Source organism: Mobula birostris, chromosome 15 (genome assembly GCF_030028105.1).
Source record: "Mobula birostris isolate sMobBir1 chromosome 15, sMobBir1.hap1, whole genome shotgun sequence".
NCBI classification, from domain to species: Eukaryota; Metazoa; Chordata; class Chondrichthyes; order Myliobatiformes; family Myliobatidae; genus Mobula; species Mobula birostris.
This window is the reverse complement of record NC_092384.1, coordinates 20,009,765-20,036,188: the sequence shown is the minus strand read 5'-3', so window position 1 is coordinate 20,036,188 and position 26,424 is coordinate 20,009,765. Positions and strand designations below refer to the sequence as shown.

Genomic DNA, 26,424 nt, shown 5'->3' with positions numbered 1-26,424 from the left:
ACTGGGACCCCTCCTTGGGTACAGGACATAGGGCCGGGATTGGGACAGGTTGTTCTCTGGCAAAGATGTGATAGGTAGGTGGGAAGCCTTCAAAGGGGAAATTTTGAGAGTGCAGAGTTTGTATGTTCCTGTCAGGATTAAAGGCAAATTGAATAGGAATAAGGAACCTTGGTTCTCAAGGGATATTGCAACTCTGATAAAGAAGAAGAGGGAGTTGTATGAAATGTATAGGAAACAGGGAGTAAATAGGGTGCTTGAGGAGTATAAGAAGTGCAAGAAAATACTTAAGAAAGAAATCAGGAGGGCAAAAAGAAGACATGAGGTTGCCTTGGCAGTCAAAGTGAAGGATAATCCAAAGAGCTTTTACAAGTATATTAAGAGCAAAAGGATTGTAAGGGATAAAATTGGTCCTCTTGAAGATCAGAGTGGTTGGCTTTGTGCGGAACCAAAGGAAATGGGGGAGATCTTAAATAGGTTTTTTGCGTCTGTATTTACTAAGGAAGCTGGCATGAAATCTATGGAATTGAGGGAATCAAGTAGTGAGACCATGGCAACTGTACAGATTGAAAAGGAGGAGGTGCTTGCTGTCTTGAGGAAAATTAAAGTGGATAAATCCCCAGGACCTGACAGGGTGTTCCCTCGGACCTTGAGGGAGACTAGTGTTGAAATTGCGGGGGCCCTGGCAGAAATATTTAAAATGTCGCTGTCTACGGGTGAAGTGCCGGAGGATTGGAGAGTGGCTCATGTTGTTCCGTTGTTTAAAAAAGGATCAAAAAGTAATCCGGGAAATTATAGGCCGGTGAGTTTAACGTCAGTAGTAGGTAAGTTATTGGAGGGACTACTAAGAGACAGAATCTACAAGCATTTGGATAGTCAGGGGCTTATTAGGGAGAGTCAACATGGCTTTGTGCGTGGTAGGTCATGTTTGACCAATCTATTGGAGTTTTTCGAGGAGGTTACCAGGAAAGTGGATGAAGGGAAGGCAGTGGATATTGTCTACATCGACTTCAGTAAGACCTTTGACAAGGTCCCGCATGGGAGGTTAGTTAGGAAAATTCAGTCGCTAGGTATACATGGAGAGGTGGTAAATTGGATTAGACATTGGCTCAATGGAAGAAGCCAGAGAGTGGTGGTAGAAAATTGCTTCTCTGAGTGGAGGCCTGTGACTAGTGGTGTGCCACAGAGATCAGTGCTGGGTCCATTGTTATTTGTCATCTATATCAATGATCTGGATGATAATGTGGTAAACTGGATCAGCAAGTTTGCTGATGATACAAAGATTGGAGGTGTAGTAGACAGTGAGGAAGGTTTTCAGAGCCTGCAGAGGGACTTGGACCATCTGGAAAAATGGGCTGAAAAATGGCAGATGGAGTTTAATACTGACAAGTGTGAGGTATTGCACGTTGGAATGACAAACCAACGTAGAACATACAAGGTTAATGGTAAGGCACTGAGGGGTGCAGTGGAACAGAGGGATCTGGGCATACAGATACAAAATTCCCTAAAAGTGTCGTGACAGGTAGATAGGGTCGTAAAGAGAGCTTTTGGTACATTGGCCTTTATTAATCGTAGTATTGAGTATAAGAGCTGGAATGTTATGATGAGGTCGTATAAGGCATTGGTGAGGCCGAATCTGGAGTATTGTGTTCAGTTTTGGTCACTAAATTACAGGAAGGATATAAATAAGGTTGAAAGAGTGCAGAGAAGGTTTACAAGGATGTTGCCGGGACTTGAGAAACTCAGTTACAGAGAAAGGTTGAATAGGTTAGAACTTTATTCTCTGGAGCGTAGAAGAATGAGGGGAGATTTGATAGAGGTATATAAAATTATGATGGGTTTGATAGAGTGAATGCAAGCAGGCTTTTTCCACTGAGGCAAGGGGAGAAAAAAACCAGAGGACATGGGTTAAGGGTGAGGGGGGAAAAGTTTAAATGGAACATTGGGGGGGGGCTTCTTCACACAGAGAGTGGTGGGAGTATGGAATGAGCTGCCAGACGAGGTGGTAAATGTGGGTTCTTTTTTAACATTTAAGAATAAATTGGACAGATACATGGATGGGAGGTGTATGGAGGGATATGGTCCGTGTGCAGGTCAGTGGGACTAGGCAGAAAATGGTTCGGCACAGCCAAGAAGGGCCAAAGGGCCTGTTTCCGTGCTGTAGTTTCTATGGTTCTATGGTTCTATGGTACAACAGAATTAATGAAAAACTACAAAAAAACTGACAGCCAATGCACAAAAGATGACAAACTGCAAATACCATAAATAAATAATACTGATAACATACATTGTAGAGTTCTTGAAAGAGTGATCACAGGTTGTGGGGTAGTAACTTTTACAGAACCCTGGTGATGTGGGACTTAAGGCGCCTGTACTTCCTTCCTGATGGTGATGGCAGAAGAGAGAATGCCCTGGATGGTGCAGTATGCCTTCGTCACCACCTATCCACCAGTACTGCCACTTTCAGAGAACTATAGACTTTAACTCCAAGATCCCTCTGTTCAACAACATTCCTGAACACCCCTATGTTTACTGTACGTGGCCTAACCAACTTATCTCAGCTTTCATAAACTCTCCAACCAGAGCAGATGCATCCAAAAGACAATCTGCTATTTTGCTTCTTGCTGGGAAGGACAACCCATTATCAACACAAGTAGCAATGGGTGATAACCTGTGCCACTGGAAGCACCAGTTTGATGGTCTGAGAGAGAAGGTTCTGGCCTTTATTAAGGATCAACTTTATTTGCCATGTACATTTAGATTTGTTAGGAGGTTGCTGTGGTGTGTATGTCAGGGTGAGACATGCATCAAAGCCAACAACATTCAACAATGATAAAAATATTTACAGTGCAATGTAGTGACAGGGCTAATAGAATGGGGGGGAGGGGGAGTCTGGAGGCTAACTGCAAAGGTTGACCAGATTAACTGCCTGGAGGAAGAAACTTTTAAGATGGTGTGAAATGTTTTTCTTTTCAAATATTCCTACAATACTTGCCAGAAGTGGGCTTTTGATAAAGGCAGTTTGCAGGGTGGGTAGTGTCCGCAATGATTTTCCTTAATACAATGTGGTGCTTAGAATGAAGGAGCTCCCATAGAGGGGCATTGTATTCTAGAATTCCGGCCCAGTTTTCCCAGGGGAATAGTCTCTTCCCAGATCCAGCCAGTGTGAGAGTTGGAAGTCACCTTATATTTGGTGAAGGAGCAAAGAAATTGCCGCCCTTGCACGCTCAGATCTAAAGTGCACTGCACTGCCACTTTGCCCTGGACATGTGCAGTGATGGTGGACTGCATCCAATGACATTTTCTGCTGACCTGACAGTTTGCTGTCTTTAGATATTGTTAGAGGGCGCTGCACCAAAACAAACCAGACAGTAATGGCTGATGTGAGGATACTCTCTACATTGGCAATAACTATTGGGTAGTTACTACGGAATCAATGGCAAACAAAGATGGCAATATAGCTAACCCACCGCCCCCCCCCCAAACTGAGGGCAAACTACTGCTCCAGATGGAGATACTGTCAGGACACCTACATACACACTGAAGGCCAAGCAGAATGGAGTTGCCAGGCTCAATTGCATCATCGTTCAAAGAAACAGCTTGAAGTGTCTCTGGGAAGCACTTTATCAAGGTTGTAAGAGAGCCAAAGCCAAGCACACATGTGATTGGTTAATGACTGGTATTGCATGGATACTAAGTATGATTAGCATTTCGATTTAACTGGGTCTTGTATTCCCAAGAATGTGAAAAGGTAACGGGAGAATTGCGTCGCTGTAGGGATTCCGCTAGGATTTTATCTGGCTCTGCATTTAATTTCCCTGAAAAAGTGCACAATACTGAACTTCCTTAATACAATGTGCTGCTTAGAATGAAGAAACTCCCATAAAGGGGTATTGCATTCTAGAATTCCAGCCCAGTTTTCTCAGAGAAATGGTGATCTGTTCCCAGCTCCAGCCAGTCTGAGAGTTGGAGGTCACCTTATACTTGGTGAAGGAGCCAAGAAATTGCTCTCCTTGCAGTCTCCGATCTAAAGGGCAGCTTGCTTTCTTTCTTCTGACCCACTCTAGAGAGTCCAACACAACCACAAAGGCTGAAGAAAGACTGCCATATGGGTTCTCTGGGGCCCTCCAATTTGTAGTCCATAATGTGTAGAGCAAGGGGAAGAAATGATCCAAAGCAGCAATGGCATAAGATAAAACGAGGTTACTTTCCCATAGACATGCTTACTTTCTTGTCATTGCACCATGTAGAACAGCATATTAGACTTGCTAAATTCCAAATAGTACATTCATGGCACTTACACCCTGGGTCCATATGCCCATGACAATAAAGTTGACAATCTGCTTGAAACTTGAATACTGTTGACTAGCACAATCAGAAACAATAGCAGTTTGGCTGTTATTGAGAACCCCATTCTCACCACACATACCACTAGATTTTCAGTTGCAGTTTTTGTTGATTAAATCCTTCACTCATAATACATTGCTGTGAAACACTGAGCAGCTGCAGTGAAGATACCATCTGGTTCTCAGAATCGATGAACAGAACAATGCCCAGCAATTAGAATCTCTGGGAACTGACACCTTTTAAAAAATTGGCTTTTTCTTCGTTTTATAAAAGTTCTTGCCAACTTCTTCGTCAAAAAATACCGTGCTCAAACAAAACATGGCATGTGCAAAAATATCCAAAGTCCTGACAAGGAGGAAGATTGCCTCTAATTATAACGTAGGCAATTAAAAATAAGTAACATTGAATTATCAGACCTGGCTATCATTGTAAAACTGTGGAAAGGGAAAATCAACGGCGGAGGGAAATAACACACATCAAAGTTGCTGGTGAACACAGCGGGCCAGGCAGCATCTATAGGGAGAGGTACAGTTGACATTTCAGGCCGAGACCCTTCATCAGGACTAACTGAAAGAAGAGATAGTAAGAGATTTGAAAGTGGGAGGGGGAGAGGGAGATCCAAAAAAAAAACCCAGCAACTTTTATGTGTGTTGCTTGAGATTCCAGCATCTGCAGATTTCCTCGTGGAGGAGAGAAATAGATCTTTCTTGTAAAAAAAGTGAATCATTCTGTGGAGACATTCAGATAGAAACAGTATGCTTTCATTGCAACTACATATTGTTGGTTAAATTGAAGTGAAAGATCAAAACATATGTATTTAACAAGATTTACTGTACTTTTCACTGAGTTCTGCAGATATTCGCAAATCCTATAATTATTTTTCAAATCCTGAATTTATGAAATCTATTTTCATGAAAATATTTTAATTTTCAAGTGAAGAACTTGATGATTTACTAACTAATAAACATAAATCCGAGTGGTTACATACATTTCCGAGAAAGAAATGTTAAGGGGAGGAGACTGAAGAAAGCTTTAAAAAATGTAAGTAAACAATTCCAATTTAGTTTTGTACAGGATTTGTTAATTTATAAAGCAGTAAATACACTAAAATTAATGTAGAAACATTGTTTAGACCAAAATTCTGAAATGTTTTGGGCTGTTGAATGATAAAATCTTTCAGAATGAATTCATTTAAACTGTTATAAAGTAGTCATGTTTCCCAACATTTTACAAGCTGAAACTATTAATGCTTTGCAGTTGCAACCAGTCTGAATGGAAACTAGGCTATTAATAAACTCTAGTATTTGTGTTTTCATATATGTGACAAAAATATCAGCTCCTCTTTGCGTTTAGGAAAACTGAAATGCAAATAGATTTTAAAGTTCAAAGTAAATTTATTATCGAAGTACATATATATCGCCATATACAACCCTGAGATTCATTTTCTTGTGGGCATACTCAATAAATCCATAATAGAGTAATAACCTTAACAGAATCCAAACTTGGGTGTTCAGCCAGTGTGCAAAAGACAACAAACTATACAAATACAGAAAGAAAGAAAGAATTATATTAAAAAATAAACAATAAATATCAAGAGCATGAGATGTAAACCCTTGAAAATGAGTCTGTAATTTGTGGCAACATTTGAATAATAGGGCAAGTGAAGTTGAGAGAACTTATCTCCTTTGTTCAAGAGCCTGATGGTTGAGGAGTAATAACTGTTCCTGAATCTGGTTGTGTGAGTCCTGAAGCTCTTGTACCTTCATCCTGATGGCAGCAGCAAGAAAAGAGCAGGCGCTGGGTTATGTGGGTCTCTCATGATAGATGTTGCTTTCCTGTGATAACGTTTCATGTACATGTGTAATGTTTCTTGGTGGAGAATTCTCCTTTTCTCAGTCACTGTCAAGGATGCCATGACAGGATGATAGCATAGAATCTGATTCTAGCTTCTTCTCGCTTCCTTTCCAATCCTGATGAAAGGTTGCAACACAAAACATCGACTATTTATTCCCCTTCATAGATGTTGCATGACCTGTTGAGTTCCTCAGCATTTTGTGTGTTTTGCACTGAAGTGCAGTGTAGTTGCAGTGGGCAGGAATAAATACGCAGGGTAGTTGAAGAAATGGCAATCAAGTGGACTACTTTGCTGTTGATGAAGTCCAGCTTCTTCATTGTATATGGAGGTTCATTCATATCAATAAACATTCCTTGGTGTGACTGTAGCCCAATCCCCAAACACTACAGGGAATAACAAATGTTGGCTGGTGTATTTGATGAGTGGAAAGACTTGATGACATCAAGTGCTGGTACCACCCCCCCTCCCCCCCCCCCCCCAATGTGTGCTCCAGTGTATTCTAGTACTTGGTTAAGTTTGGTTCCTAGTAACTGTTGATACCAAGCTGTTGGTAATGGACAACTGGAAAATGGTAAAGCCATTGGATTGAATGTCAAATGAAAATAGTTGGACCACTTTTATTGGCTGTCAGTTGGAACGTGGTAGAAATTGATATAGATAGATAAATACTTTATCGATCCAAAAGGGAATTATTGTCACAGTAGTCTTATAAGTGCATAGATATGCAAATACACAAATATTAGAAGAGAAGTAAGAAAGAATAAAAAAATAAGTTACCTCAAATAGTCAAACAGGAGGTGGTCATCACTACCCCGGCTGTAGGTTGATGCATTACAGAGCCTAATGGCCGAGGGTAAGAATAACCTCACATGGCGCTCTTTGGAGCAGTGCAGTTGTCTTAGTCTATTACTAAAAGTGCTCCTCTGTTCAGCCAAGGTGGCATACAGAGGGTGAGAAACAATGCCATATTGCCAGGATTTTCCGTAGGATACTTTGTTCTACCACAGCCTCCAGTGTGTCCAGTTTGACTCCTATAACAGAGCCAGCCTTCCTAATCAGTTTATTGAGCCTGTTGACATCATTCGTGTTGATACCATTACCCCAGCACACCACCACATAGAAGATTGTACTGGCAACAACAGACTGGTAGAACACATGAAGGAGAGGCCTGCATACTCCAAAGGAACTCAGTCTCCTCAGGAAGTAGAGATGACTCTGGCCCTTCTTGTACACAGCTTCTGTGTTGGTACTCCTCTCAATTCCGTCATCCAGGTGCGCCCCCAGGTGCTTGTAGGTCCTCACCACATCCATGTTTTCACCATCAATAGTAACAGGGAGCAGTGCCGGTTTAGTCTTCCTGAAGTCCATCACCATCTCCTTTGTCTTACTGATGTTGAGCTGCAGATGATTCAGCTTGCACCATTTGACAAAGTCCTCCACCAGGGCCCTGTATTCATCCTCCTGTCCTCCCTTTATATGCCCAACTATTGCTGAGTCAGCAGAGAATTTCTGCAGATAACATGACTCAGTGTTGTAGCTAAAATCCAAGGTATACAGGGTAAACAGTATAGGAGCCAATATGGTTCCCTGTGGGGCCCCAGTGCTGCTTATAGTCATATTTGACACACAGCTCTGAAGCCGCACAAACTGTGGTCACCAGGATACAATGGAAGTGCCAATATGCATTGAATGGAGCTTTTCCCCCAGTACTGAGAGCTGTATGGTATTGAAGACACTTGATAAATCAAAAAACATGTTCCTCACAGAGCTGCCCTGCTTATCTAAATGGGAGTAGGCTCTGTTCAGCAGGTAGATGACAACATCGTCGACTCCAATGTGCTCTGGTAGGCAAACTGCAGGGGATCGCGTGCTGATCTGACCAGGGGTTGGAGGCGAGTCAGGACCAGCCTCTCTAGGGTCTTCATGTTGTGTGAGATCAAGACCATTGGACGGTAGTCAGTCAAAACATTTGGTCGGCTCTCTTTGGGTGCGGGGACCACACAAGTTGTTTTCCACACAATCCGGACCCTTTCCAGGCTGAGACTCAGGTTGAAAATGCGCCGGTGAATTCCACACAGCTGCTCAGTACTCTCCTTCAGGACCTTGGGGTTCACATCATCCGGTCCCAGTGCTTTGGGGTGACTGAGTTTCCCCAGAGCCCTTCTCACCTGCTCAGTAGTGACGGTGAGTCCATGATGACTGGGGGGTTGGTGGAAGCTGGGGGCTTGGGGGAGGAGGTGAAGATCGGGACGATAGCAGTATGTACAGTATGTGGAGGTGTGGATGGTAGGTTTAGGGCAAGGAGGGGATATAGACAGTGGTAGCTATATCCTGTGTTGTTCATCCACGTGTTGAACTGGCAGGGGAGAAGGGAGGAGGGAAGGCGTTGGTGGAGGGAACATTGGGTGCCTCGGCACCCGGACTGGTGTGCTGAGGGGGATGTGAACAGGAAGGCGATTGTCAAACCTATTGAAGAATTGGTTTAACTCAGTAGCCCATTCACAACTGCATTCCGAGGCTCTACAGCTAGGATGACTGAAGCCAGTGATGTTCTTCATGCCTCTCCACATCTCCCGTGTGCCGCTCTGCCCACGCCTGTTCTCCAGCTCTCTCCTGTGTGCCTGCCAAGTCCTGATGTTGTCTGGTCTTGCTGCAAAAACACACACTGCCTCTCCATCTGATCCTATATTTAATGGAGTGGGCACTGAGTTCAAATGCCAGGCAACGGCCTGAAATGACCGTAAGTCCCAGGACCTCCTCTTCTAGTAAAACATTGGCGGACGCAGCGTGAAACAAAGTAGTTCTACTAGTATCACGCTCCTCTGTCTCCTGGTGAAAGGTCACATAGATAACAGAAACAGGTCCTTCAGTTCAAATGCTCCATGCCAACCAAAATGCCCATCTGAACCAATCACATTTCCCCGCGTTTGGCCCATATCCCTCCAAATCTTTCCTATCCACGTACCTGTCCAAATGACTTTTAAATGTCGTTGAACATGGACCTGAAACATTCATTGGGCGCAACAGATGCTCTTGTTTTTATTCTGCGCGGATGCAGGAGCAAGTGTTGGAGATAACATTAGATTCCCTGTCCGGCCCCTGTTCCTTCACAGGTCAGGCGGTAACCCAGGGTTCGCTCAAAGGTGGCGCGGTGTGGAGATCTGCTGCCGGAAGGGTACTCGCCCTTGCTAAAAGTCGCGGTTTCGATCAGCGCTGGCGTCTGAACACCCAACATTTACAAGATTCGTCTTTATCTCTCGGACAGATCTGTCAGTTTGCCGGCTGTGGTCGCAGATCCAGCTGCTGAGAGCCGGTGCTGAGTGGAAACCGCATCTCCGGCTGCATCTCTCTCTGTCTCTTTCTGCCTCCCCGGCACCGGCTGCTCTCAGTCAGTGGTCACGCTGCTCTCTCTCTACATGGCCGCCGGAACCGTCCTGGCTGCACTGATGGAGCTGGCCGTCCTTTCGGCAGGTGGGTTGCCTAATACATGGATCTATGGGTGGGGTGGTGGGGGGGAGGTTGGGTCGCCTCTGCTTCTTCCTTGGCTCGTTGTCCTTAACGATTTTTCCTTCCCGGGATGGATCGCTCCCTTCACCGCAGGTCGGAAGATTGCTGGACGTCCCGAGCGGCGCTTCTCCGAGTCGCGAAAGAAGACCTCGGCGGGTCGGGTCGGGTCGGGTCGGGTCTGACAGCGGTCGGTTGTAGAGGTGGAAGGAAAGGCTGTCGTTTGCGCTCTATCGTCTTTTTGTTTTGTCTCCAGGTTCCGGCATCTGCAGCCTCTCGTGTCTGAGGATCGCCACTCTCTAGTGCTAGCCCTGCTTCTCTCTCTCCACATGTGATCCACAAATTTGATTCAATTTGTTTTTCCTTCCAGTTTCAGGTGCTTCAGTACAACAGCTCCCCAGCAAAAAGACCCACAAGGAGGGAGAAACGATGAAGTTCATCTGCGCCTTCTCGTTCGTGCGGAAGAATTCTGAGGTCCAAGTGCGCTGGTGGAAAGACGGCGAGAGCTCCTTCCTGGCGCCGAGCAGCCGGCGCATCTTTAAAAAACGGAATTATCTTAGCGCGCTTTTTGACCTTCAGAATCTGAGAGTCTCCGACTCCGGCCGATATTACTGCAGTGTTGCATATGAAAGAAAATACTACAACGGGACGGGCACGGAGCTTCAAGTACTCGGTGAGTGCACAGCACGTCCGCTACACAGGGTATCCTTCGGGGGTGGGTAGGTTCACTGGCTACTGTACATTGCCCCTGGACAGTGGTAAAATCTGGGAATTTGTGGGAAGAATTAGAAGGGATTAGTGTAGGATCAGTATAAATGAGTTCTGAACGGTGAACGTTGTTACCGAGAACCTGTTACCATACTGTAAAACTCTACGAGGTAAGAGTGAACAGGAAGGCGTGAAGCATTTGGAAGTTTGCGGAGTATTTCTTAACGACTGTTGCCAAAGGCCGGTCAGCATGGTTAGAGTGCTTGGAACTGCGGCAAGATATTGGCATGGAACTAAAAGCAAAGAGCGGGAATAAAGGGGTCTTGTCAGGCTGCGATTGGTGCTGTACCATTTGGGTCTCGACTATTTACACCAATATCAACAAATGCGTCACATTTCCAAGTTCTCTGGTCATATTAAACCAGTGTCAATGTATGTTCGGAAGGGGGCTTGGAGATGATGTGGCTGAGCGAGGGCACGGCCGGTGAAATAAACCTTTGAAAATGGGAGACCATCTTCTTGGTGCATATAGCAAACAAGCGGAGCATTTATTAAAAGATGTTCACGCGACCGCGCTGTGCTTGTTCACAAATCGGCAAGAGCCAAATTGCGTGGACAGCATGCGATCAAGGGGTTGCTAGTATGTTAGTCTTCGTTAATATAGGATATGAATACGAGAGTAAGGAGATTTTACCAACAGTGCATAAAAACTGGTTCAAAAGGCGCCTGGAGAATTGCGTACGCTCCTGGTCTCTTTATCTTCCCCGCCATGGAGGACAACACGGTTCACAAGATTGGAATATCGATGGGTTTGTAGCATGAGACTCTGTACTCGGGAGTACTGGGCCTGTATTCCCGAGGTTAGACGGGAGGAGCTCTCAGATTAATTGATAAACTCTTCAAGGGTTTGTCATGTTTTATGCAGGTTTTCCCTGCCTGAAAAGATTCAGATCAGAGGAGGGGTGGGTGGGGTTAGGGTCTCAGGATAAGAGATACATTATTCAAGACAGAGATGCGGAGACATTTATTCACCAGGAGCCTGATAAATCCTAGAAAACTGTCGCGTTCATTCAAAAGGTAGATTGGTAGATTTCTAAGAAAATCAGGGCATATATTTTTATTTATTAGATTATTCGGAGTGGTGTTTTTATATTTATATTTGCATTTTGCCTTCTTTAGCGCATAGATTGCTTTTCCGGAGTTGTGCGTAGTTTTTAATTGATTTTACTGTATTTCTCTGTTCTACTGTGAATACTTGCAAGAAAATAAGTCTCGGGGTATACATTGTGAGATACAGTATACGCACTTTGATTAATACATTTACTTTGAACTTTTGAACTTTGATATGGGGATGGTGCGGGAAAATGGAGCTGGCGGGGGGGGACCACCAGCCATTTCATGAGGATCGGATGAACAGCGGAATCTCCTCCTCCTGCTTCTATTTCTGAGGACATCTCGCTGGTATAGCAAGTTAATGAGAAGGTTCCTGAGAGATGTTCCCATCTTAAATCAGTCGTCAACTTTGGCACCGGGCAGAAGAGAAAGAGCCCGTGAGTCTCAAACCTGGATACTTTGATCCGTATAACTGCAACTTGCATGGCATGGCAGTGTATATCTGGGGATCTACAATCTCGTTCGACAGGAAGATGCAGACGCCTCGAGCGCTAGCAGACCTTGACAGAAAGATTTGCTTTTCGTTCAGCGCCAGTGACAGCCAGCGATCCGCCGCAGTTACATTGGAACCGTAAATGATCAGGCGGACGGAGCTCCAGTTAGATGGGCGGCGGCCCCGGACGAAGACATGCATGTGGACAGAGACGGGAGACACTCCCGAGAAACCGCACCGAGCACTCGACCTGTGATTTAGCCCGAGTAGTGAGCTCATTCCACGGTACTGCCGAGCTGCAGTTTGAAATACCGTCAGCCAGTTTTTAACGAGTTTGCCGGAGGCACCACGTGCTCCGTCGCTGTATGGGACAGGTCTGCTTGCGTGTCGTGTGGGGACACTTCTTTTGTCTGACCTGATCCCCATACGCGTACAGTTCAGGACCAAAATTGCCAAGCAAACGGAACAAAATTAATGACTGATCCCCAAACCACGTGCAAGAGAATTAAACAAACAAGAGAATTATATAAAAACGGCATTGAGACGATTGTGTGTGTGACTGTGTGTGTGCGTGTGTGTGTGTGTGTGTGTCTTGGGACGTATTACAATTACTCGATAATTAATGGTGGATTTGAATATATTTTAAGCTATATTAAATGACTCGATGAAGATAATCCGCTCATATTCCATCAACCCTGGCCCGTTTATATTACAGTAAATTCATCTGGAGATCAGATTTGTTGCACCTAATTTGCAGGTGATTTCAATAGAATCGGGAAAGTTTCCGGAATGGTACAAAAATCTAAAAACGCAGAAATTTTCAAACAATAAACAAACTTGGGGGTTACATGTCGGAAGGATATGTAACCCTTATCTACGGGATCTGAATCCGAGTTCCATACTTCAAAAGCCCAGGAAGATTTGCGAATGCGCGGCACTTGCGGAGGGAAGTGTTAATCCTTTGTCACATACAAACCGGTATTTGGGATAAGGGTTCTCCCGCCTTTCGCGCGGTTTCCTGCCCCTGTAGACAGTCCTCCAGCCTTCAGTCCTCGGGTTGAGATCCTGGCACCAGCTCACATTCTCTCCGGAGACGGCGGCCTCGCTGTGCAGAGAGGAAAGATCTGCGAATCCGTGAACTAAAGCAGGTTGCTTTATCGGCGGCGTTCTGCTTCACCTCATGCAGCGAGAGCTGAAATTTGCCAGGTTTCTGGTTATTCCCGGCCATGACGATGTCGGATGCCGGCGCTCCCGTGCGGAACCTCTTGCGCTTTGGAAGGAACGGTCCAAGAGGGTCTGAAATCCAACTGTGCAGCGTTCAGTAGCAACGACCGACCAGTTAGAGCAGACGATGCTGCCGTTCGTCAAAATCATAGTTTGTCTACTCCCTATGTGAGAGAGGAAGTGTGAGAGACAGAGAAAGAGAGCAGAGAGAGAGGTGAGAGAGTGGGGAAGAGAGAGGGAGAGAGAGGGGAGAGAGAGTGAGATGTAGATAGAGATAGAGTGTATGTGTGTGAGAGAGAGAGAAGGTGGGAGAAAGAGTGAGAGAACAGAGCCATAGAGAGAGTGACAGATGTAGAGAGAGAGGAGAAGAGGGAGGGAGAGAGCGCATGTGAGGGAGAGAGTGACTGAGTGAGAGAGAGAGAGAGAGAACACAAATCTTCCATATTGTAAAAAGGTGCTATGTGATGAAGACAAGCTGTGTGACTGCACAGTAGATGCAGATAATGTGGATAAATGTGAGGTTATCCATTTTGATTGATGGAGAGATTATTATCCGCAGGGAGATGGACTGGGAAAAGGGGAGGTGTAATGAGACAGTGGGTCTCCGTGAACTTGTTATCACAAGCAACCATTCAGGTACAAGGAGCACTTAGGAAGGCAAATTCGCCTTCGTTGCAAGAGACTCTGGGTACGGGATGTCTTGCTGCAATTATACAAGGCCTTATTGAGATCTCTCCTGGAGTTTTATGGGCAATTCTGGTCTCCTCGACTGATGCTGGATGTTCTTGCCATGGAATAAACACAAAAAAAGTGTCAGTAGACGGATTCTAGGAAGGCAGGGATTGGGTAGGTTTAGAAACATAGAAACATAGAAAACCTACAGCAAAATACAGGCCCTTCGGCCCACAAAGTTGTGCCGAACATGTCCCTACCTTTGAAGTTACTAGGCTTACCTATAACCCACTATTTTTCTAAGCTCCATGTATCTATCCTAAAGTCTCTTAAAAGACCCTATCGCATCCGCCTCCACCACCATTGCTGGCAGCCCATTCCACACACTCACCACTGTCTGCATAAAAAACCTACCCCTGACTTCTCCTTTGCACCTACTCCCCAGCACCTTAAACCTGTGCCCTCCTGTGGCAACCATTTCAGCCCTGGGAAAAAGTCTCTGACTATCCACACGATCAGTGCCTCTCATCATCTTATACACCTCTATCAGGTCACTTCTCATCCTCCATCGCTCCAAGGAGAAAAGGCCGAGTTCACTCAACCTGTTTTCATAAGGCATGCTCCCCAATCCAGGCAACATCCTTGTAAATCTCCTCTGCACCCTTTCTATGGTTTCCACATCCTTCCTGTAGTGAGGCGACCAGATCTGAGCACAGTACTCCAAGTGGGGTCTGACCAGGGTCCTATATAGCTGCAGTGTTACCTCTCAGCTCCTAAATTCAGTTCTACGATTGATAACGGCCAATACACTGTACACCTTCTTAACCACAGAGTCAAACTGCACAGCTGCGTTCAGCGTCCTATGGACTCGGACCCCAAGATCCCTCTGATCCTCCACACTGTCAAGAGTCTTACCATTAATACTATATTCTGCCATCATATTTGACCTACCAAAATGAACCACTTCACACTTATCTGGGTTGAACTCCATCTGCCACTTCTCAGCCCAGTTTTGCATCCTGTCAATATCCCGCTGTGACCTCTGACAGCCCTCCACACTATCCACACCTCCAACCTTTGTGTCATCAGCAAACTTACTAATCCATCCCTCCACTTCCTCATCCAGGTCACTTATAAAAATTACGAAGAGTAAGGGTCCCAGAACAGATCCCTGAGGCTCACCACTGGTCACCGACCTCCATGCAGAATATGACCCATCTATAACCACTCTTTGCTTTCTGTGAACAAACCAGTTCTGGATCCACAAAGCAGTGTCCCATCGGATCCCATGCCTCCTTACTTTCTCAATAAGCCTTGCATGGGGTACCTTATCAAATGCCTTGCTGAAATCCATATACACTACATCTACTGCTCTTCATTCATCAATGTGTTTAGACACATCCTCAGAAAGTTCAATCAGGCTCATAAGGCACAACCTGCCCTTGACAAAGCCATGCTGACTATTCCTATTCATATCATACCTCTCCAGATGTTCATAAATCCTGCCTCTCAGGATCTTCTCCATCAACTTACCAATCACTGAAGTAAGAATCACTGGTCTATAATTTCCTGGGCTATCTCTACTCCCTTTCTTGAATAAAGGAACAACATCCGCAAGCCTCCAATCCTCCAGTATCTCTCCTGTCCCCATTGATGATGCAAAGATCATCACCAGAGGCTCAGCAAAATCCTCCCTCGCCTCCCACAGTAGCCTGGGGTACAACTCATCCAGTCCCAGTGACTTCTCCAACTTGATGCTTTCCAAAAGCTCCAGCACATCCTCTTTCTTAATATCTACGCTTTTCAGTCCGCTGCAAGTCATCACTACAATCACCAAGATCTTTTTCCATGTGAATACTGAAGTAAAGTATTCATTAAGCACCATTTGGTCGATGGAAAAGAAGAATCAGAGATTCCCACAGGATGAAACAGACTGGATACAAGATGAATGTTGACAATGACTGACTGTCTAGAACAGCAGCCACAGCCTCAGGGTATGGGGTATACAGTACATTTAGAAATGAATGCAAGGAGAATGCCTTCATACTTAGGTTGGTGAACCAATGAAGTTCTCCATCACCCAAAGGGAGTAAGAATAGGAACAGGCAGGTACAAGATCATGAAGTGATACAATGATCATACAATGATCATGCATGATCGTGAGGAATGGTGGATCAGGGCCACAGGGTGCAGTAGCCTACTCCTGCTCCCATTTTCTACCAAGAAGCTGGTGAGAATGAGATGGTGCGACAAGCCACTGGCAATATCAGTCCTGGACAAATGCCTGCACAGTACAAGGATGGCCATGTGGTATTTGGCAGATTCCGGAAACAAAAGTAAGCCAGTCAGCACCCTCTGCACATTCAGTCAGGCAACAGCTAATCTTTGACCTCAGTGCCCTGTTCCTGCTTACTTCACATCCATTGACTCAAATATCTATTGATTTCTGAATTGTGTGTGCTCAGTAGTTGAGCTTCCAAGCAGTTATGCACAGAGAATTCCAAACATTCACTACTTTATTGCTGAAAGATTAGTTTTCTCCAGCATAGAACCATAGAACCATAGAAACTACAGCACAGAAGGGCCTTTTGGCCCTTCTTGGCTGTGCCGAACCACTTTCTGCCTAGTCCCACTGACCTGCACACGGACCATATCCCTCCATGCACCTCCCATCCATGTATCTGTCCAATTTATTCTTAAATGTTAAAAAAGAACCCGCATTTACCACCTCGTCTGGCAGCTCATTCCATACTCCCACCACTCTCTGTGTGAAGAGGCCCCCCTCCCAATGTTCCCTTTAAACTTTTCCCCCCTCACCCTTAACCCATGTCCTCTGTTTTTTTTTCTCCCCTTGCCTCAGTGGAAAAAGCCTGCTTGCATTCACTCTATCTATACCCATCATAATTTTATATACCTCTATCAAATCTCCCCTCATTCTTCTACGCTCCAGGGAATAAAGTCCTAACCTATTCAACCTTTCTCTGTAACTGAGTTTCTCAAGTCCCGGCAACAATCTTGTAAACCTTCTCTGCACTCTTTCAACCTTATTTATATCCTTCCTGTAATTTGGTGACCAAAACTGAACACAATACTCCAGATTCGGCCTCACCAATGCCTTATACAACCTCATCATAACATTCCAGCTCTTATACTCAATACTTCGATTAATAAAGGCCAATGTACCAAAAGCTCTCTTTACGACCCTATCTACCTGTGACGCCACTTTTAGGGAATTTTGTATCTGTATTCCCAGATCCCTCTGTTCCACTGCACTCCTCAGTGCCTTACCATTAACCCTGTACGTTCTACCTTGGTTTGTCCTTCCAACGTGCAATACCTCACACTTGTCTGTATTAAACTCCATCTGCCATTTTTCAGCCCATTTTTCCAGCTGGTCCAAGTCCCTCTGCAGGCTCTGAAAACCTTTCTCACTGTCTACTACACCTCCAATCTTTGTATCATCAGCAAATTTGCTGATCCAATTTACCCCATTATCATCCAGATCATTGATATAGATGACAAATAACAATGGACCCAGCACTGATCCCTGTGGCACACCACTAGTCACAGGCCTCCACTCGGAGAAGCAATTCTCTACTACCACTCTTTGGCTTCTTCCATTGAGCCAATGTCTAATCCATTTTACCACCTCTCCATGTGTACCTAGCAACTGAATTTTCCTAACTAATCTCCCATGCGGGACCTTGTCAAAGGCCTTACTGAAGTCCATGTAGACAATATCCACTGCCTTCCCTTCATCCACTTTCCTGGTATCCTCCTCGAAAAACACTAATAGATTGGTCAAACATGACCTACCACGCATAAGGCCATGTTGACTCTCCCTAATAAGTCTCTGTCTATCCAAATGCTTGCAGATTCTGTCTCTTAGTACTCTCTCCAATAAGTTACCTACTACCGACGTTAAACTTACCGGCCTATAATTTCCCGGATTACTTTTCGATCCTTTTTTAAACAACGGAACAACATGAGCCACTCTTCAATTCTCCGGCACCTCACCTGTAGACAGCGACATTTTAAATATTTCTGCCAGGGCCCCTGCAATTTCAACACTAGTCTCCTTCAATGTCCGAGGGAACACCCTGTCAGGTCCCGGGGATTTATCCACTTTAATTTTCCTCAAGACAGCAAGGACCTCCTCCTTTTCGATTTGTACAGTTTCCATGATCTCACTACTTGTTTCCCCTAATTCCATAGACTTCATGCCAATTTTCTTAGTAAATACAGACGCAAAAAACCTATTTAAGATCTCCCCCATTTCCTTTGGTTCTGCACATAGGCGACCACTCTGATCTTCAAGAGGACCAATTTTATCCCTTACATATTGAACAATACAGCCCTATGGTCCATGACATTGTGTTAAACTAATTAAACTAGTGATAAAATGCCTAAGTAAACCAATCCCTTCTGCCTACACAATGTCCATATGCCCCCATTTCCTGCACATTCATGGGCATATCTGAGAGCTTCATAAACACCTCAACCATATTTGCCTTTTTGCCACCATTCCTGGCACCCACCACTCTCTATATAAAAGAAAATTGTCCCACACCTTTCCTTTGAACTTAACCCCTCTTAACTTAAATGTATGCCTCTAGTATTAGAGATTTTGACCACTGTGGGCAAGTGGTTTCAAGCTGCCTGTCATAATCATATAAATTTCTATCAGTTCTCCCCTCAGCCTCTACTGCTCCAGAGAAAACAACCCATTTGTCAAATATCTCCAGATAACAGATGTCCTCTGATCCAGGTAGCATCCTGGTAATTCTTCACTTGCTTTATTACATATCTTTATTTGCAAATCCCTTCTGCATCCTCTCAAAAGCCTCCATACCCTTCCTATAATGTGCTGACCAGAAATAAATGCAATACTCCAGATGCAGATTAACTCGCATTTTATAAATCTGCAACATAAGGCAGCCAGTTGAATTCAATACCTTGTCTAACAAAGGCAAGCTTGCCATATGCCTTTTTTTACCATACTAACAATCTGGGCAGCGACTTTCAAGGAGCTATGGACTTGGATCCCAAGATCCCCCTGAACATCAGTGCTGTTAAAGATCTTGTCTTTAGCAGTGTACTGACCCCTCCACATGTGATCACTCAATGTGCACAGGTCCCCTTTGGCAGGACTGAACTCCATCTGCCATTTCCCTGCCCGTATCTGCAACTGATCTATATCTCGTGGTGTCCTTTGGCAATCTTCTATGCTATCCACAATGTCAATCTTTGTATTGTCTGTGAATTTAAAAATCGTCCTGAATATCTGACCCCTTATTCTGAGATTGTGACTCTTGGCTCTGTACACAATAGGCAGGGGAAAGATCGTTCCTACACCTACAACTCCACTCCCTTCTGTGATGTGAGTTCCACAGATTTGCCAGCTTCTGTGTTAGGACATTTCCCCTAACCTCAGTTGTGAACCAACCCTGAGGATGTAGGTCCTAGCTCTTATGTCCTGTAAGAATATTATATGTTTTCATAAGACCTCCTATTATTTTTCAAAACTCTAGAGAGCTTAATTTCTGCCTATCCCACAAACACTGCATTTCCACACTGCCTTTCTTCACATACTGTATCTGTACCTCTGCCCTTAGGTGGGGAGACCAGATGAGTACCTGCAGTCTCGCTAGAGTTGCAATTAATTCCGATAAGATACTTTTGCCCCTGTCCTCAATTCCCCTTGCAACATCCATATCTTTTGCTTTCCCAAATTTTTGTTGTCTGCGCAGGTTAACTTTTAATGATCACATATATGGACTCTCTGGTCCATTGAAAACTAGCTTCTTCCATTCTCTTGCCTTTTAAAAAAAGTACTGCTATCTGTTTTCTCCACCAAAGTGAATTGCCTCACATTTCTCCTCAACTGTTTTTCTTTCCCTATGTTTATTACTCTCCTCCAATTGTTAATTGTGAGGTTACATTTGTCACCTTCCAATCTGTGGGAACAGCCTGGGATCTATGGGATCTGGAAATTGACTATTTGGAAAGTGTCTATTATCTCTATAAGTAGCACTTGGAAACTCGGGACGTAGGTCATCAGGGCTAGGGGATTTATTGGCTCACGTTCTCCTCAGTCTATAAAGGACTCACATTAACTTTTGATCTCATTTATGTACAGTCATTTTGCAGCCCATTGCTGGATTGTTTTCATATTTATTTTTTCTTGTCTTTTATTTCTTATTTCACCTTTGCTGAATTCTGAAAATTTTCAATCATTGGCTAACTGCTCTTTTTGGCAAATTTATAAATCTTTGCCTTTGATCTTTAACTTCTTTAGATCACCATGGTTAGATTTTTTTCCTTTTATGCTTTAAGATATATTTGTTGTAAATGACTTTTGCAATGTTAGCTATTGTTTCTTTAAAGACAAATATATTAATGTAGTTATTCAAAACCTGCCTGACACAGTTCACATCTCATATCTTCAATTTGTTTTGCTTAGATTTAAGAGCCTAATTTCGGGTTAAACTTTGAATTAATGTGTGTCATAAGGAGGTGGCTAGGAATGGAACCAAGTGCAAGACACAGACACTTAAGTACTAGGGACAGGACTAGGATACAGGGTGAGGGCAAGGACATGGAAACGAAAACCGGAAACCCGGAACAGGACTGGACAAGAGAGCTAGGAGCCTGGGCTTGGACTCCGAGCCAGAGACTGGACAAGGACCCAGTACCTAAGTCTTGCCTCTGGCTCGGACCCCAGAACTAGGAAAGGACGAGGCTTGGCTGGCAGGCAGGACGAGGCTGGAATCTTCAGGCTTGAGGCTAGAGACTAGAGGTGAGGCTCGGCAGGAGGCTGGAATCTTCAGGCTTGAGGTTAGAGATTAGAGGCGAGGCTTGGCAGGAGGCAGGAGGCTGGAGTCTTCAGGTTTGAGGCTAGAGACTAGAGACGAGGCTCAGCAGGAGGCAGGAGGCTGGAGTCTTCGGGCTTGAGGCTAGAGACTAGAGGCGAGGCTTGGCAGGAGGCTGGAGTCTTCAGGCTTGAGGCTAGAGGCTAGAGCCTTGAGACGAGGCTTGGCAGGAGGCAGGAGGCAGGAGACTTCAGGCTTGAGGCTAGAGACTAGAGGCGAGGCTTGGCAGGAGGCAGGAGGCTGGAGTCTTCAGGCTTGAGGCTAAAGGCTAGAGACTTGAGGCGAGGCTTGGCTGGAGGCAGGAGGCTGGAGTCTTCAGGCTTGAGGCTAGAGACTAGAGTCTCCTCCTGGGCAGGGCGCGGATCACCACCTGACAGAGGCAAGGGAAAGGAAGGGACAGAACCAACCACAGGTACAGCAAGACGGCCAGGCTTACCCGACAGAGGCAAGGGACAGGAAGGGACAGAACCAACCTTAGGTAACGGCAATACAGTCTGGCTTACCCAACAGAGGCTAGGGACAGGAAGGGACAGAACCAGCCGCCTTACAGCCTGATTTACCCAGCGGAGGCAAGGGACAGGAGGGGATCTAGGTACGGGGTGGCTCCAGGACAAGACTGAAGGTGAGACGAGGCGAGAGTTACCAGCAAGACCAGGCAAGGCTTCAGGCAATGCAAGGTGAAACAAGAACTTCAGGCGAGGTGAGAGTTACCGGCAAGACAAGGTAAGGCTTCAGGCGAGGAAACAGAAGGCAGAGGAAGGGATACAAGGAGTAAAGACAAGAACAATCCAGCAGCCATGCCCTGGTCTCTGAAGGTATTTATGCAGCCAGGCCCAACAAGCATCAACTGCCTCAATTAGATCTCAACAAGAACAGAAACAAGGTAGACAGGAAAACCTGGAGCAAGGGTCGATGGACCGGACCATGAACCGGAATACAGACTCCATGACAATGTGATGTTTTGCTGTATATTCATTAATCTTTTCTCTAACCAGCTAAACTATGGGTTTGAGGGAAGAGTGATCATAATTTTTCATTGCACAATATTCAACTTTACCCCATTTGGCTCTTCAACATATTGATCTAGAAAATAATTGTTTACACTCTGTATAAATTTCTACCCTGATGATATGGATGTCAATTTAATAACTAGATAGCTAAAGAATGGTCAGTTAATGGATTTTTGGGGAAAGCTGTTGAACGCAACTGTGAGGATTTAAATATGTAGATCTTGGATTAGTTCGGTGGAGAAATGGAGCCTTGCACGTTGGAAGCATGGCCATGGCTTCACCAGCAAAGAAGGAGAGAGAAAGACCAGGGAAATCAGAGTTTGTGTTGTGTTGTGTTGTGCAGGATGGTGCTCAGAATCCAGCAGTTTCCACAGTTTTAGACAGTGGGAGGAGGGCACTTGGGAACTTTTGTAGTACACAGGGTGATGGAAGTTGATGACAGCATTAGTTCTGGCAAATGGGTAGAGACACAGGTGGAGATTGGTGAAAGGTTTAGAGTGAAGTGTGCCGGCAAGCACCAAGGTTGGGGCCAATCGTCAGTGCTGGAAGCAATGGCCCATTTGTGGGCAAACTGGTCTAGTTAGGTATATACTTCACTCAGTACTTCAACCAACAATATCTTATGGCACTGAAGCCTCAGTTTCCCGTAAGGAACCGTAGAGGAGTGGAAGAGTAAATGAGTGAAAATAATGCCTTTTTGGTTAGAACTTAAGGAATGGAAATGGGGAATAGGTAATTCATATGGTAATTCATCTGCTCCACTCTCCACCCCAGACCACGACTCCTCTCTTACCCAAGCGGTACTTCCCTGCACCATTCCCTGTCTAACTTTGAATCCATTCATATCCAAAAATTCTCAGCAACTGAGTCTTTGCAGTTCCTTGGACAGAGAATTGTGAAGATTCGCTGTTTTCCAGGAGAAGGAATATTTTTCCCATTCTGTTGTACATGACAGACCTCTAAATGAGACAGAGATCTCTGGTTCTTGACACCACACCCAGGGGAAATTTCATGCCTTTATCTGCCCCCTCAATCTCTGTAAGATGTCTCTATGCTTTATTCCTTGAAATTTTGGAGCGTGTGAGCTCAGGATAATTAGCATCACTTCATTCCAGAAATCAGTCTGCTAAACTTCAGTTCACCTCCTCTACTGCCAAGTGTATCCTTCTATAGACTGGAAGATCACACTTGTACACAATATTCCAGATACGGTTTCATCTGGATCCAATGTAACAACAGTAATTTACCCATGTAATCAAATCCTCTTGCAATAAATATCAACATACAGTTTATCTTCCTATTTACACATTTTTCCTGCATGTGACTGATGTACAAGAACACCCAGACCTCTCAGAACATCAGGAGCCTCCAACTTCTCAGCTTTTAAAAAATAGTTTGATTTCCTGTTTTTCCTATTAAATTTTACATTTTCTGTATTCTATTCCACCTGCTATAAGACCACAAGACATAGGAGCAGAATTAGGCCATTTGGCCCATCGAGTCTGCTTCGCCATTCAATCATGTCTGATCCTTTTTTTGTATCTCCTCCTCAACCCCAGTTCCCGGCCTTCTCCCCGTAACCTTTGATACCATGTCCAATCAAGAACCTATCAATCTCTGCCTTAAATACACCCAATGACCTGGCCTCCACAGCCACATGTGGCAACAAATTACACAAATTCACCACCCATTGGCTACAGAAATTTCTCTGCATCTCTGTTTTGAGAGGGTGCCCCTCTATCCTGAGGGTGTGCCCTCTTGTCCTAGACTCTCCCACCATGGGAAACATGTTTTATACATCTACTCTGTCTAGGCCTTTCAACATATGAAAGATTTTAATGAGATTCCTCAAGGATTTTAAAATTTAGGTTAAGTTTGGGTGGGAGGGTTATGGAGGGCTATGGGAGGTGCGAGGTGATAGGAGTGGGCAAAATATCAGTTTTTCACAGACTAGGTGGGCTGAAGGGCCTGTTTCAATTCTGTAGTGCTCTATGGCTCCTGCGTCAGTCAAACTCTTGGTATAGATCGTTAATGTGTGGGACCAATCGACACCGATCCGTGCAGCACCCCCCAGTGACAGTCTCCAATCAACAATCATTTACTCTGTTTCCTCAGTCCATAAGTGCCTGATAATAACCATGACATTTTACACTCTAATTTTGTTTAATAATCTCCTGTGTGACATCTTCATTGATGGCCGACAAACCACATCAACTAGCTTGCCCTACTACAGTATTTACAAGTGAAGCTATTTACTAGTTTAAAAGTTCGAATAGATTTTAAAACATGATTCCTGTTTCTGAAGTCTGTATTGATTCTGCCCTCTCCTATTAATATTTTCCAAGTGCCAAGTTACCAAATCCTTGACCAGAGTATAGTACTTTTCCTACAACTGCTACATGGTAACTTGTCTGTGGTTTCCCTGCTTTCTCTGACCTCTTTTATTAAACAATTGGTTTACACATAACCTCCAAGTCTGTGGGAGCTGTTTGAGAATCTGGAATTTTGGAAGGTGACAACTATTGCCTGTTTGGCCACCTCTTTCAAAGTCTTGGGATACAGCCTCTGGGAATTAATGGACTTTTTAGTCATAGAACCATAGAAACCATAGAAACTACAGCACAGAAACAGGCCTTTTGGCCCTTCTTGGCTGTGCTGAACCATTTTCTGCCTAGTCCCACTGACCTGCACACGGACCATATCCCTCCATACACCTCCCATCCATGTATCTGTCCAATTTATTCTTAACTGTTAAAAAAAGAACCCGCATTTACCACCTCGTCTGGTAGCTCATTCCATACTCCCACCACTCTCTGTGTGAAGATGCCCCCCCTAATGTTCCCTTTAAACTTTCCCCCTCTCACCCTTAACCCATGTCCTCTGTTTTATTTCTCCCCTTGCCTCAGTGGAAAAAGCTTGCTTGCATTCACTCTATCTATACACATCATAATTTTATATACCTCTATCAAATCTCCCCTCATTCTTCTACGCTCCAGGGAATAAAGTCCTAACCTATTCAACCATTCTCTGTAACTGAGTTTCTCAAGTCCCGGCAACATCCTTGTAAACCTTCTCTGCACTCTTTCAACCTTATTTATATCCTTCCTGTAATTTGGTGACCAAAACTGAACACAATACTCCAGATTCGCCCTCACCAATGCCTTATACAACCTCATCATAACATATACTCAATACTACGATTAATAAAGGCCAATGTACCAAAAGCTCTCTTTACGACCCTATCCACCTGTGACACCACTTTTAGGGAATTTTGTATCTGTATTCCCAGATCCCTCTGTTCCACTGCACTCCTCAGTGCCTTACCATTAACCCTGTACGTTCTACCTTGGTTTGTCCTTCCAACGTGCAATACCTCACACTTGTCTGTATTAAACTCCATCTGCCATTTTTCAGCCCATTTTTCCAGCTGGTCCAAGTCCCTCTGCAGGCTCTGAAAACCTTCCTCACTGTCTACTACACCTCCAATCTTTGTATCGTCAGCAAATTTGCTGATCCAATTTACCACATTATCATCCAGATCATTGATATAGATGACAAATAACAATGGACCCAGCACTGATCCCTGTGGCACACCACTAGTCACAGGCCTCCACTCAGAGAAGCAATTCTCTACTACCGCTCTTTGGCTTCTTCCATTGAGCCAATGTCTAATCCAATTTACCACCTCTCCATGTGTACCTAGCGACTGAATTTTCCTAACTAACCTCCCATGCAGGACCTTGTCAAAGGTCTTACTGAAGTCCATGTAGACATTATCCACTTTCCCTTCATCCACTTTCCTGGTAACCTCCTCGAAAAACTCCAATAGATTGGTCAAACATGACCTACCACGCACAAAGCCATGTTGACTCTCCCTAATAAGTCCCTGTCTATCGAAATGCTTGTAGATTCTGTCTCTTAGTACTCCCTCCAATAACTTACCTACTACTGACATTAAATTTACTGGCCTATAATTTCCCGGATTACTTTTCTATCCTTTTTTAAACAACGGAACAACATGAGCCACTCTCCAATCCTCCGGCACCTCACCTGCAGACAGCGACATTTTAAATATTTCAGCCAGGGCCCCTGCAATTTCAACACTAGTCTCCTTCGGTCCAAGGGAACACCCTGTCAGGTCCCGGGGATTTATCCACTTTAATTTTCCTCAAGACAGCAAGGACCTCCTCCTTTTCGATCTGTACAGTTTCCATGATCTCACTACTTGTTTCCCTTAATTCCATAGACTTCATGCCAGTTTCCTTAGTAAATACAGATGCAAGAAACCTATTTAAGATCTCCCCCATTTCCTTTGGTTCTGCACATAGCCAACCACTCCGATCTTCAAGAGGACCAATTTTATCCCTTACAATCCTTTTGCTCTTAATATACCTGTAAAAGCTCTTTGGATTATCCTTCACTTTGACCGCCAAGGCAACCTCATGTCTTCTTTTAGCCCTCCTGATTTCTTTCTTAAGTATTTTCCTGCACTTCTTATACTCCTCAAGTACCTTCTTTACTCCCTGCTTCCTATACATGTCATACAACTCCCTCTCCAATCAATTTCTCCAGTTTTTTACTAATGTTATTTTTTCTCTGGACCTGTGCCTTCTGTGAGCATGGATATCA

At 44.5% G+C, this 26,424-nt stretch overlaps 1 protein-coding gene across 1 annotated transcript in view; it reads left to right on the top strand.

Moving 5' to 3' along the window:
- The first annotated feature begins 9,462 nt into the window (after positions 1–9,462).
- Positions 9,463–26,424, top strand: part of LOC140210447 (uncharacterized) — a 32,336-nt gene continuing 15,374 nt past the window's right edge. Inside the window, exons 1-2 of the mRNA XM_072279413.1 lie at positions 9,463–9,670; positions 10,074–10,376. Of these exons, the coding sequence (XP_072135514.1) occupies positions 9,616–9,670; positions 10,074–10,376 (358 nt within the window). The 5' untranslated portion in view covers positions 9,463–9,615. The remainder of the gene's footprint in view (positions 9,671–10,073; positions 10,377–26,424) is intronic.